Raw genomic sequence first — 13,975 nt, 5'->3', positions numbered from 1 at the left:
AAACCACCAAATGAAGAGTGTCTTGGTCAGTTCATCCTCAAGAATCAGCTGATTATGACCAGGGAACTGTGTATGGAGCTGAAAATCAGCTTCAGTGCTTCATATACCATGGAATATTGAAAAGTTTTTGCCAAGTGGGTACCACGAATCCTTACACAGGAACAGAAATAACATGATAGGCAAGTTTGTCAGGAATTATTGAACAGATACGAGGCTGAAGGTGATGGTATCCTAGATCGCATCATTACTGGTGACAAGACATGGTGTCACCACTATGAGCCAGAGTCAAAACAGCAGTCCATGGGATGGCAACATGTGAATTCCCAATCTCAGTATAATATCAAGATACACCCTTTAGCTTGTTAAGTGATGTGCACTCTCTTTTGAGATAGGAAAGAGATGATCCTTCTGGATTTCCTGGAATCCAGACAAACCATCAACTATGACTGCTTCACCTGATGGCAGTGAGGATCTTGAAGACTTAAATGTCCAGAGTCAGGCTAGAGAAGAAAACAACTTTTCTGCTGCAACATGATAATACCTGGTCTCATACCAGCTGGAAGATCATGAAGCACACTGCCAGTCTTGGTTGAACTTTCCTCTAAAATCCATTGAATAGTCCAGATTTGGCACCTTCTGACTTCCATCTATTCGGGACAATTAAAGACGGGCTGTAGGCAACATTTTCCCAGTAACAGTGTCATCACAGCAGCTGTGAAACAGTCATGTACACTGGTGCAGATTTTTTCCAAGCATGACATGCAGTCTCCTCTTCATTGCTGTGGTGATGGCTAGTGGTGATGATTATGTTGAGAAATAGCATTTTGCAGCTGACAATGTGTTCTATTAAGTAGTATTATTGCGCTCTTTGTATCTTCCATAGTTTTCATTGAAATAAATAGGAGGCATTACTTTTGGAGCAACATATGTATTTCCATCTGTTTTCTTTAGACATTAGAATATATTACACAAAAATTCCAACTAAACATAATGAGATTGTTCACAATAACTGCATTATTCCCATGTGATAGTAGTCAGAGGATAAAAATATATGTTTGATTTTTTCTCCTCATTATTTTGTTACATTATCTTTCTCTTAGGGTTGTGAAGTGGCATCAAAGTTTAATGTCTGAACGATTACTTAAGAGGGAATCAACACACAGAGCAGGAGATATAGAATAACTAAGTAAAAGGGAAACGTAAAAGAAAAGTAATTTCACTATTTAATAGTATTTTGAATTTATATAATATTAATCAAATTTTAACTGTAGATGATTAGTTGGAGTAGTAACTAATTCTCAAGCATTCAAATAGCAAATGAAGTAAAGCTAACATATGTCATACTGAAACAAAACAAAACACTAAAAAACCAATTCTAATTCATTTGCATACTTGATAAATAGAAGACAAAATGATGAGAAGACACATTTTGTCCTCGATGATTGAACCTCTGATTCTAATGAAATCTAACAAAATAACCTATCTGTAATTGTAGAATTCTTAATACATGTTCAGTTAAAGATAGCATTCAGTATATAAAACATACTGAGAAACATGGGACATAGTATTAAAAAACATGTATAGGTAAAAAAATATTAAGCATTATAAATACAACGATTTTTCTAAAAATTGCTGAATTTATAATTATCTTCATTACCTTTCATATTTATATAAACAAGTTTTCTCAACGGAGTAGCAACTTAATCTTTATGAAAAAAATAAATCAGAAAGAGATGATGTAAAAGTACAATGTGCATTAATAGACTTTAATGTTTTGCACTAATATACGTTACTCTGCAATATGATATTATGGCACCTCAACACTTATTTTTTCTAGCTCCCAACTTTGTAGCCAAAACGGTAAAAACAATCACTTCAGATCTGACCAGAATTTGTGCTGAAAAGTTTAGTTATATAAGCATTGACTGCTCATAAGATAGTCCCTCTTCCTGAGACATTTAAATAAAGAAAAGCTTAATTCTTTACTGGTGTCCTACATACAGAATGTAAACCTACATGTTTGTGTATGTATATGTGCATATTACAGACTTACGCTAATGATGCTATAAATAGAATTTTTTAAAAAGAATAATAAAAAACCCTACCTAAAAAATGATTTCCAGTCACATTGATGTATATTTTGCGTAAGGTCTTACTCCAGCTATTGGAGTTAAACAAGCACTTATCCCTCTTCACCTCCTCCCCGTGTAAAAATTGAGATGGTGGGAGAGGAAACTGTGAGATCATGCTTACAAAACCAGTATCTGTCTCAGGAGTATAATATTTTTTTCCTTAAAATAAAACATACACATTAAGAACATTAGGTTCTGCAGACAACTGTGCTCTGTGCGCAAAATAAAATAAAAAAAAAGCTGCAAAGTAATCAGTTTGATTCCAAGTAATAATAAAAAAAAGTGCAAGGCAAACAAAAAATAAAAAATAAAAAATGCACAGATGTACAGATGTTAACTTCATTTTATACGTGTTCTTGATGTTCTTGAAAAATTAATACTATAAACTGTATGAACTTATCAACATATTTTTGAAACATTTCCACAAGAACTGACTGCATTGCACACTATACTTGGATGAATATAAACTAAAAATATCCACCCTAAAAATGACCAGATCACCACATCACCAAATTCAGTCAACAAAGACAATAACCCCTAGAACCACTCAAATTTATAACTCACTAAAACGTAATAACTCATTGAAATGATATAACTGTGAGAGATCTGAAACTCTTTTGTGGCATTTTTCCCTATGCAATGTCAACTAATAAAGTTTCTAATATTACAGCTAGACACAAAAACTTAAGTCAAACTATAAAGATATCTCATCTTTAAAATTAAATAAATAAATAAATGGGAGAATTTTCTTTTACTTCAGAAACATCAAATACGCTGAACAGTCACTATTTCCTTTGATGCAATTTTCATCATAGCTAAGCAAGATATTTATATTTGAGAAGAAATAAATCAGTAGAATATACTTTCTTTGGAAGTATATGGTTCAAGTTATTTATCTTAATACAGGCATTTCTTGTAAATTTGAAATTAGAAGACTATACATGTTCTGGAAATTTTAGTTTAGCATGAGTCATATTATAACTCATACATCTGATTTTGCTTTGTATTATCAGATAAAATATAAATGAATGTGCAGCACTTTATATAACTAGACAAAAGCTCATGTAACCACTTGTATCACTGATAGTTCTACAACTGAATTAAAAAAAAATGTTTAATGTTAATAGGGAAATTCAAAATAAATGTAATGTTATAGTTGATTCAATTGAAGAATATGCCAACCTGAAAAATGCATTTAAAATGCATTTGTTTACTTTTATAAGTTTTGAATTAAAATTTGCAATGAAAAAACCTGTATCATACGTGAAGAGTATCAATATTTGGAACAGTACTGCTTTAATTTTAGTAAAAAGCAACTGGACTAACAGATTTACTACAGTTGTGACTATAAAAGTGATAATTTCACTTAAGATCACTTACAAAGAGAACAAATCTGTCACGCAAAAATTATCACAGTATTAAATACAATTATGTATGTATTATTTTACAACTGAAATTATATATTTGGTATTGAGAGATCTGTAAGGACTGTTTCAATTTTTAGATACATTCGGGATGTGTTTATTTATAAATTTGACAGCTAATAATTGCTATTATAGCAAACTTAAATTCAAGCTAATTCTTATGTGACAGTACTTCAGAGTTTTAAGATACAGGAATATTACTATTCCTCAGTCTATATTCAAACTTGATTTGGGCCTGATCATTTGTTTCTAGCAACTCCAAATCAGCATTTACATTTCTGTATTAGACAAGTCTACGTCTTTTATGACTGAAATGACACTTTTGTGAATATGCGAATATATCAGTCTATCCTGTACTTCATTCCAGGCCTAAAAGCTTTTAAAACACAAACAGAAATATTTACACATCACAGTAGACACTGATAATTAAAGAATAGGTAAAATAATAATAATAAAGATAGATAGAAGTGCATGCATGCAAATACAGATATATATATATGTATACATACACTTCCATATATATAAATACAAATACAAATATGTAATTTCTTTTTTTTTTTTTGTTATGATGTAGATGGTAAAAAGAAACTATTAATCTACTTGGCAATTGATCTCCATTTTCCATTATTAGGAAATGCACTAGGTTTTTGTGTTTCAAAAATTACTTTAAGAATTTCTCTTAGCTACTACTTTGATTTAAATGAATTTTTTAAATAAAGCTAATATCATGTCTATGACATCAATCACTGTCCTGTTTCCCAAATAGGAAAATAAACCTTTTTGTGACAGAATTTGTACAAAAATAACAGAATGTATTAATAATCTAATGCGTACAAAATCAGGTATATTGTTGAAACCATGAAAAGAAAATGTTTTCTACATTACATATTAAACTAGACATTTATTATTTCAACTCTTTCTCTTATCCCAGTAAGGATGTATTTTTAGAGGGTCACCCAATACCCTGTCATGATATACAATGGTTAATCACGTGTACAAACAGAATAAACAAACAAACAAACATAAATAAATAAAGCAACAATAATTACAAAACAAAACAAAAACTTCACATTCATATAGTTCGACATTGTAAATATGAGGCTGCAAATGTGGTTGCATGTTCCTTGGGAAAATAAACAGCAAAAAACAACACCAAAACCCCACAACAAATGAAGAAGAAAAAAAAAAGACAAATATATCAAACCTATTTCAAGGTTTCAGTAACCAAACCTACAGAATTAAATATATTGTGACTTCATATGGTCCATCGTCCTCAATGGCCACACCTACACACGTAGATGTAAACTCAACTTCCACAAATAATAGAGACAAAACAGTTCCAAGATAAATTTTACAGTGCTATGCTACATAAATATTCAGTTAATTTGTCTGTGGATTGGAAATAGTATAATTCATTTAGGGGGGGTACATAGCAGAGCTACAAACATTTAGCACTACTGTATTCAATTTTTTTTGTTTGCTTTACAAAATAATAATGTCAAGAGAATGGTTTATTTCAATGACTTAAAGCCAAACTTCTAAGAGCAAGGTAGATGTTTTTTTACTTCCTTAAGTCAATGAAATCTGTTTTTACACAAATGTAAAATGTGGCCCATTAGCTGTAAGTTAATTCGATCACCATTTAATTACAAACTTCATTAGCCTTTATTTATTTGTATATTCAATGAATTAAATGCCTCTGGTTTCTTGGACCTAAATGCATCTCTTTGTGCTTCTTAACTCTGTTCTGCTCAGTGTTTTAAGAATTAAAGAAAATACTGCAAAACATAATTGTGCTTAGTATTTCTCAAGTAATATCTTACTACTAGGTACTCTTAAATGTAGATGAAAAATGAAAAAAAAAAACAAAAAGCAACACAAATTGTAAATATTTATGATATTTATATTAGGATAATATTTATACGTAGAGGGATAAACACAAATCTAAAAGACAGTATTGCTTGATGGTGAGGAGATTAATATGCTCTCATTCCAGCACAGCACATTACAAAGCTTCTTTAAAAGTTTGAGAAATTATGCAAACATACAAGCAACATGGCTGCCCTGTTTAGAGTGCTGCTATTCTGCTCACTCTTCTCACAGAATCACCTTATTCAGCTAATTCTTCATTCAGTTATCACTCTTTGGTTTGAGGTTATGCATTTTTCCAGAGTAAAAGGATGTTGCAGAAAGGAGGTACAAGTTCCCTACAATCAAATATTTTATACAAACATGAAAATCACTTGAAGGCTGACGGTCATGGAACTGCGCCTGCCACTCGTTCTCATCTCCCTCCATTTTTCTTGTTTAATGCCAGTAGTGCCAAAAACATTCTCGATTCTGTATGAGACAACAAAAGACTTTGCCCGGCTTTGTTAGAGGCTTTTTTTTGGAGATCTTTCATTTCAGTATGCCAGTTTTTATTCACATGAAAGTCTATTCAGTCTCCCCAGAGACACTGGGCAATACGAAGACTCTGCTCTCTAAAAATGGAGAAGTTCTTGTTTACCCTGTCATCAAGTCAGATCCTTCAAGATGTGCCTTAACAGACTGCCTCTGCATTAAGTTTCTGTAAGAAACACACAACATACTTGTCAGAAATTTGAGCTCCAGTTAAATAAAAGTCTAAATAATCTACAAAGTTGAGATGTTGCTTTTGTATTTTACCAACAACCACGGTTATCTATTAGTGCCTTTTCAGATATATTTTCTCGTGTTTTTCTCAGTGGGTCAGAGGCTAAATTTAATAGTATTTTAGTATGATTTTTGTTAGATTAATAATTATTATGTGACATTAGAAAAGTACCTCTACATCTAATAAGTAAAGGAATGCACTTAAGGATAGGCTACATTATATAAAAAAAAAAAAAAGTGCAGCAAGACATTGGAAAATTAAACACAGAAGTATACAGAATCATCCATACATGCCTTTTACAAACATAAGCAATCATTAAAATATTAGTAGATAAATCTAAAAACAATAAGTAAATGAAAGAGAATTTGGGCCCTAGAAGTAGGGAAGAAGAAGAAGGGGAAGGGGAAGGAGAAGGAGGAGAAAAGGGGAAGAAGGTGGAGAGGAGAGGAGATACAGTGAGAAACTGGGTTGTCTTTCAACTTTAACTTTTATCATAGCATTCCAAGCTCTTCTGGGAAAAAAAGAAAAAAAAAGAAAAAAAAAAAAAGAAATGAGGCCATATGAGTGATTCAGTAAGCTCAATATGATGGTGGGGGAGGGGGAGGGAGAGTAATATAACTGACAGCCAGTCTAAAACAATCTGATAACAAGGCTAAAACAAGCTAAAATAATATTCAGAAATCTCAAAATAGGGATACGTATTTCTTTTTCTTCTGATACTTTTACCCCTTTGGTCAGCACTAACTCAGCAGATCATCATGCAGAAGGTTTCACTGATCTTGCTAACAAAACAGAGGTCAAATTTATATGCAACATTTTTCTTTAAACAGCTTATACTATATTTTCAAATCATAAGCACATCTCTTTTTGCCAAGTGACATATCCATCAACATTTTCTTACTATAATTTTCCACAGATTATACATCATTATAGTTACTGAGTAGGAAAACCTTCTTCCAGTAAAGCTTTCATTCACAAGTAGCCCTTTCAGGTGTATTTCAAGATAATTGTGGGCTCCAGAATATTTTGCACTCTGCATCCTTTTTAAAAATCTGTCTTTAAGAATGCACATTCTGAAGGCAACTGCTGTTATTTTTTTCCTCCAATAATGGAACTGATTATATATTTTTTTCTACTGAAGATAAGAAGTCAAAGGGATTTAAATTAACTGTTCTGATTTTACTACTGACCCTATGAAAAAAGATCAAAACCAGTTATTAAACATTTGTAGGAAACTTCGAAACAGCAATACTACTGGCCTCAGATATTACAGCATCAGAATGCAAGCATAAACAGACTGATGAGGAATTTTATCTGCTATTTCTTATAAATTCAAGCAATTCCTGTTCATTTACTCATTTGTGGATGCTGCCTCTTTGTGGCAGAATGCCACGTAAAATGTACCTTTCACACTAGGAACCCAATCCTACATTCATATTGATTCCCGTGCAAATTCCTGTTTATAAGTTTAAACTAAGAGAAACAAATATATTCACTTGAAAGGGTACATACTGTTTTCAGGTTGGTCATGTTCAGTCTTTGCTGAGTAAGCCTCCCTTTTACTGAATGACAAAGAAGTGAGGCTGAAAATTTCTTTACTTATACCCATTTAACAACACTGTGTTTCAACCAAGTCTAAATGAAAGGAAAATGAGGCCACTAGTTTCAGCAAGTTAGAAAATGTAATCTTAAGGGCTCCAGAACTCCACCTCAGGTGGCAGTACTCACATTTCTCACTACTGACAAGAAGTCTGCAGGAAAACAAGAGCAGTACAGAGAATAGCTGAGTTGTTTCTCTTGTGGCAAAAGAACACCCCTTTTATCTGCATTTCAAACTGAAATAACACTCCACAAACTAATCTGTCCAAGCTAAACACAGTCATGCAGGTTTTTGTTTTTTTGTTTGTTTTTGCTTTTGATCTGTGTGGATGTCATAGAGGGAAGAACGCATGGCAATAAAACATTTGTCTTGAATTCCAGTTATAGAGCTTTTTTTCTTTTTCTTTTTTTTGTTGTTGAAAGTGACATACTGCACATGGATAGGAAAAGCACAACAGAGATCAGTTGCAAGATGCACTAGTGAGCAACTCTGCAAACAATAGTAGACGTGATAACCTAGTCAAGAAAGAGAAAACTTCATGTAAAATATACCCTGTACCAGATATTTAAGAACACTTTATCAAAGAAACAAAATATAAGTATGAAACTATCCTGCGCAATACGTTTGTGAAACACATTTATGTGTCATTCTGACCCATGTTATGTATGCTGGTATTTATCGAATATTGTGTTTTTACAGAATCACAGATTCATAGTATTGTAGAATTATCAGAGACACCAAATAGCTTGGGTTGGAAGGGACCTTAAAAATCAATAAGTATCATATCTTTTGCCTTGGGCAGGGTTGCCACCTTCAAGTTCAGGTTTAAACATCAGACTTTAAAATAATAAAAAAACCATATTATGCCTAAGAGTGTTACAACTATCTGATGAAGAGCAATAAAGAGAATCCAATATATAAACAGATTATTTCAGCAAGAAATTTTAAACTTCAGATACTCATTATTTCATGTTCTTACATTTGAAATATTTATCAAGTGTTTATTCAGAAACTATTAAAAAAATCACATGTGCTGGGATACATATGAGAGAAATTTCTTGTCTCATGTTACAGTGACACTGCATTTATCAATATCTTTGCCAATGCCTGCTGCCCAAAGGGGTAAAGACGTTGGAAATAGGTGTGTACAGTCCATCATTTGGTCTTTCAGGATGCCAGTAAACATGAAGATCTGTACAAGTGCAATTGTACTTAACTAAACAATCAGAAACTGGCTACAACCATTGTCAAATCATTTTTTTAATTAAAAAAAAAAGAGAGAGGGAGAAAGATAGTGAAAGAAAGAAAGAACAAAAGCTGACAAAACATTTTTCCCCATTAAAATTAACTCCTTTTACATGTCTCTCACTAGTTTGCTCACCATTATGCCTGAGCAGGAGGTTGCTAGAAGGTATATTCTTAAATAAAATATAATAATAATATTTTTTTCTATTGTGATCAGATTATATGTATTAGATTGTCTGTTAAGATTTGGTCATAACTGACTTTATCTGTAATGACTTAAAAGGCTCTCCTCATACTACATCAGCTCTGGGAAGAAAACAAAAAACCTCCCAATATACTGAATCACTAAAGTACAATCCATAGATTTTGGACCCTAGCCTGAAAAACAAAAAAGAAAAAACACTGAAACATACCAGTAATTTTACTTTTAAGAATAGCTCTGCATTCTTTACCTTAACCTTACAGTCCTTGGGGCATTTGACTAACTTTGCTCAATGAGTGAGTCTATAGGACTACACAGATGAGTAAAGTTGTTTATGTGGTTAAGTGCCTGCAGGATGAAGATCTAAGCTGGGACATCTTTCACAAGTAATGATATTCAACTGAGTAAGAATTTGCAGGATTAGGTCCTAAAATAGTGAAGGAAAGAGAAATGCTAATGTGCATATAAAAATAGGTGCTACAATAAAATACTTTTTTCATATTTCATCAATAAGTTACTTTCACTAACCAGTTATGGATCATATACCTCTGCACTCTTCAATTATTTGTCCACATCTACAGTGATCCTTTTAAAGATCATCATATATATATTTTTTTTAAATTCAAAAGTCCAGAAAGCATACAAACACATCCTTAAAAAAAGGAAACCTTGTATTAAAGTCGGGGTGTGCTAATCTTTCCATAAAAGCCATTTAGACTCACCCATGGCTAAAAGGGGAAAATGTGCGCTGTACTCTCCAACCAGAAAGAAATAAAATTGAATAATGTTGCTGAAAGAGAGAGAAAAAGAGAGAAAAAAGAGAGAGAGAGAGAGAGAGAGAGAGAGAGAGAGAGAAAGAAAGAAAGAAAGAAAGAAAGGAAAGAAAGGAAAGAAAGGAAAGAAAGGAAAGAAAGAAAAAGAAAGAAAGAATGAAAGAAAGAAAGAAAGAAAGAAAGAAAGAAAGAAAGAAAGAAAGAAAGAAAGAAAGAAAGAAAGAAAGAAAGAAAGAAAGAAAGAAAGAAAGAAAGAAAGAAAGAAAAAGAAAGAAAGAAAAGAAAGAAAGAAAGAAAGAAAGGAAGAAAGAAAGAAAGAAAGAAAGAAAGAAAGAAAGAAAGAAAGAAAGAAAGAAAGAAAGAAAGAAAGAAAGAAAGAAAGAAAGAAAGAGAAAGATTATGACTTTTATAATCTGAATATGAATTGAAAATACCCTCCTGTTACGTTCCACAAGCACATATGGACACATGCACAATGACAGCATTGTGTCCTTCTTACTCAGTAGATGGTTTTCTACTTCCAGACATAGTAAAAGACAAAGGAAAAGAAGGAAGAAAAAAAAAATCTGATAATAAAGAAGAAGAAAAAGAAAAAAGAAAAAACAGCAAAACAGCACACCATTTAAGAATAATTCCCCAAAGCTGAAAATTCCTGTGCCAAGGCACTTCACCCTACAATAAAATGAATTAAAGGGGGAAAAAAGAGGGGGCGAGGCAGGGCAAGGGGAGGTCAGCATTTACGTTTCTTTGTTTTGCATGTGGTTATTAAATACAAATACTCTAGAGAAGGAGCTGCTATGGTTGGCAGGGAAGGGGAGGAGCAGTGTTTCTCAGAACTGGCTGAATGTGGTCTGTTTTTCCAGCACTTCGAGGTAGTCCGGTTCTGCGTTTAGTTTTGCTTTTAGCTCCAGGTACTCGTTCCTGTTGGGCTCTACATAGACAGTACTCGGGGGGCTGTAGAGCACCGTCTCCCGGAGCCTACTGTCCCCCGGCCCCGGGTGCAAGTACTGGTGGGCACGCCTAAGGTCATAGTTTGGGGAATAGGTGTAGGCAGCAGGGAGCTTGGGAAAGTCGGGGAGGGTGGAGCCGGGTGTGCCCAGCGCAGACGAGGACGAGTGTTTGTCGGGCTCCAAAATGCCCCTGTAAAAGCGGTCGGCGTCTTGCACCGGTGAAAGCAGCTCCTCCCGCGGCTCGATGGTGCTCACGCTGTACGCGGGGCTGCGCCCGGGCGCGTCCTCCCCGCCGGGCGCCGGTGGAGGCGGAGGGGGCGGCGGCGCTCCCCCCGCTGGGGTCAGGGGGTGGCTGCTGTAGGTGACCTTGAGCTCGTGGAGGTCTTTGTAATCCTCGCCTGCGTTGCCCTCCCGGGAGCGGTAGATGGGGTTCTTGCACATGTGACCCAGCGGGTGCGGGATGTACTCGTAGACGTGGCCGGCCGGGGTCTTCACCTTGGGCAGCGCCGCTCCCCCTCCGCCCCCGCCGCCGCCGCGGGGCGGGTGCTGCTGGAGGTGCGGGTGGTGGTGGTGCTGGTGGTGGCCGCCGCTGTAGACGCTGTACTGCATGTTGAAGGAGCTGACGTCGGAGTTGTTGGCGCTGGCGTGGTCGCCCTGGCCCTTCTTGCGCCGTTTCATCACCAGCACAAAAAGCCCCGCCGCCACGAATACGGACATGATGAAGACCAGCAGCAAGCTGAGGATCAGTACCGAGAGCGGCACCGAGGAGCCGCCGCCTGCCGCCGCCGTGCCGCCCCCCGCCGCCGTGCCGTTGAGGCGCACGGTGGAGGAGGAGGGGGTGGTCCTGGCCGGCAGTTGGCCCGGGGACGGCGTGGGCGTGGAGACGACGATGTCGGAGTAGTCGGGGCACAGCAGCTCCGCCCGGACGGCTCGCATGTCGCTCTGGGAGAACTTCTTCGGGGACTCGCAGATGACCTGGTCCACCAGGACACCGGTGTTGAGCTGCTCAAGCCACAGCTTCATGCCGACCACGTCGCAGGTGCAGTCCCAGGGGTTCTCGTGCAGGTCGATCTGCAGAAGGGATTTCAGCTGGTCCAGCACCCCGCTCACTGGCAGGTAGGAGAAGTGGTTGCTCCGCAGGCTCAGCCTGTAGAGAGAGAGACCAGAAAAAATGTTCCCAGGCAAAGATCTCAAGAGGTTGTTGTTCAAAAACAAGAGCTGAAGGTTGGGGACAGGCTCAAAGGTGCCTGCCTCTATCTCCCGAATGACATTGTACTGCAGGAAGAGGTACTGCAGACTCTGCAGCCCATAGAACAGCTCTGGGCTCAGCCGCTCGATCCGGTTCCCGTTCAGGTACAGCCTTCGCAAGTTAGTTAAATCCCCAAAAGCCCGGTCCTGAATGACCGAGATCCGATTATTGCCCAAGTGCAGCAAATCCAGCCCAGTGGCATCCACAAAATCTGCCCTGCGTACCAGGGCAATGTAGTTTTCTGTCAGATACATCTTCTTAGGATTGTAGGGTTTGGGCTGTAGCTCAGAAATGCTCTCGATCTTCCTCTCCTGACAATTGACATTGAGACCCAGGTCAGAAATCTGCAAGTTGCAAGTGCAGGCAGTGGGGCACTCCAAAGGCACCGGGGATTTGGTCTGGTAGGCAATGCTGGGGCCGTAGTTGCTGTATCCCAGGTCTTTCGAGGGCAGACGGGAGGTGGGTCGCACCCTCGTCTTGTTGGGTTGGCGCGTCCCTTTGGGGGGCTTCAGAGGGGATTTGTAAACAGCTGAAGAAGAAGTGGCCACAGAGTTGACTGAGGCTGGGGTGGTGTGGAAATACCCTGTGGTGCTGAGCGGTGTCTGCGGTCTCATTTCATAATCCGAGATGAGTCTCCTGGGACAAAGCTCCTGCTTGGAGACTTCATCTAAATCTCGACCATGCAGGCGGAAAGGAGTCTCACAAACCACATCTCCCACCAATGCGGAGTAGGAGATACTGTCCAGCCAATCCTTCAGAGCAATCAACTCACAAGAACAATTCCAGGGGTTTTCCTCCAGCTGCAGCTCCACCACTTTATCCATGTGCTGCAAGAGGCCCACATAGGGCAGTAGCTTCAGCCGATTACCTCTCAGGTCCAGGTGAGTTAAGGGCACAAAACGGAAAAGGTTGTTGGGCAAACTGGAGAGGAGGTTGTCATTAAGGATCAGTACCTGCAGCAAGTGGAGTTTGCTGAAGGCATTGGGTTCAATGATGCTTATATAATTGTAATCAACCTGTAAGTATTCCAAACTCTCTAGCCCAAGGAAGGTGTCATCCCGTAAAAGTTCCAGCTTGTTGTTGTTCAAGTGCAGCCTCCTTAAACCTCTCAGACCATGAAAGGCCCCAGTTTCAATGTCTTGAATGTCATTGCTCCCAAGGTGCAAAATTGAAGCCCCTGTGTAATTGACAAACTGGTTTGGGTATAACCTGTTCAGAAGGTTTCCAGACAACAAGAGGTGGTAGACAGGGAACCTTGGTGGACTGATCTCAAAAAGGCTGATGATCCCTCTGTTTTCACAGCTCACTGTTAAGATGCCATCCTTCTCCTCACAAGGACATGCATTATCACAGATTTCCCCATAATACTCAATGCTTTCTGCCCACGAAAGGACTAGTGATGTTAAAGCAAACGCGATTGTCTGCAGCATCCAGATATGCATTTTTTTGTTGAGGTCCTGTTCCAAAGTTACTGTGGAGCAGCAAGCGTACATTTTATTTCCTGTAAGGGTAAGGAAAAAAAAAAGAAAGAAACATAATAACATAACCTCATAAAATTCAAAGTAGACACAAAGTTAACATCCACCTTCAGTGAAGTGGATTGCTAACACACAAACAAAATCTTCTTGTCACTTCTAATTCTCACACTTGCAAAAATTGGGTGAGATGCATTGATTAGAAGGTTGATGGGCAACTCCTAGTGAGTCAAATGCCTGTGGTGCTTAAAAAGGTGAGGTCGCAGTAGGAACTGTTCTGGTTCTACTCA

General features: G+C 37.5%; 1 protein-coding gene across 1 annotated transcript; it reads right to left on the bottom strand.

The window, feature by feature from the left end:
- Positions 1-10,725: 10,725 nt before the first annotated feature.
- Positions 10,726-13,703, bottom strand: SLITRK5 (SLIT and NTRK like family member 5). The gene has a single exon (XM_065742661.1). It carries the CDS (start codon positions 13,701-13,703, stop codon positions 10,842-10,844), a length of 2,862 nt encoding a protein of 953 aa, XP_065598733.1. The 3' UTR covers positions 10,726-10,841.
- Positions 13,704-13,975: the final 272 nt, after the last annotated feature.

The sequence above is a fragment of the Cyrtonyx montezumae genome, unplaced genomic scaffold, assembly GCF_038088225.1.
Source record: "Cyrtonyx montezumae isolate F1298 unplaced genomic scaffold, pur_monq_1.0 scaffold_3, whole genome shotgun sequence".
Lineage (NCBI taxonomy): Eukaryota > Metazoa > Chordata > Aves > Galliformes > Odontophoridae > Cyrtonyx > Cyrtonyx montezumae.
Note: the sequence above shows the minus strand (reverse complement) of the source record. Positions and strands in the feature narration are given on the sequence as shown.

What these genes read in the sequence shown, in the direction of transcription:
- SLITRK5 (XM_065742661.1), bottom strand. Translation starts at nt 13,703, where the DNA reads ATGTACGCTTGCTGCTCCACAGTAACTTTGGAACAGGACCTCAACAAA.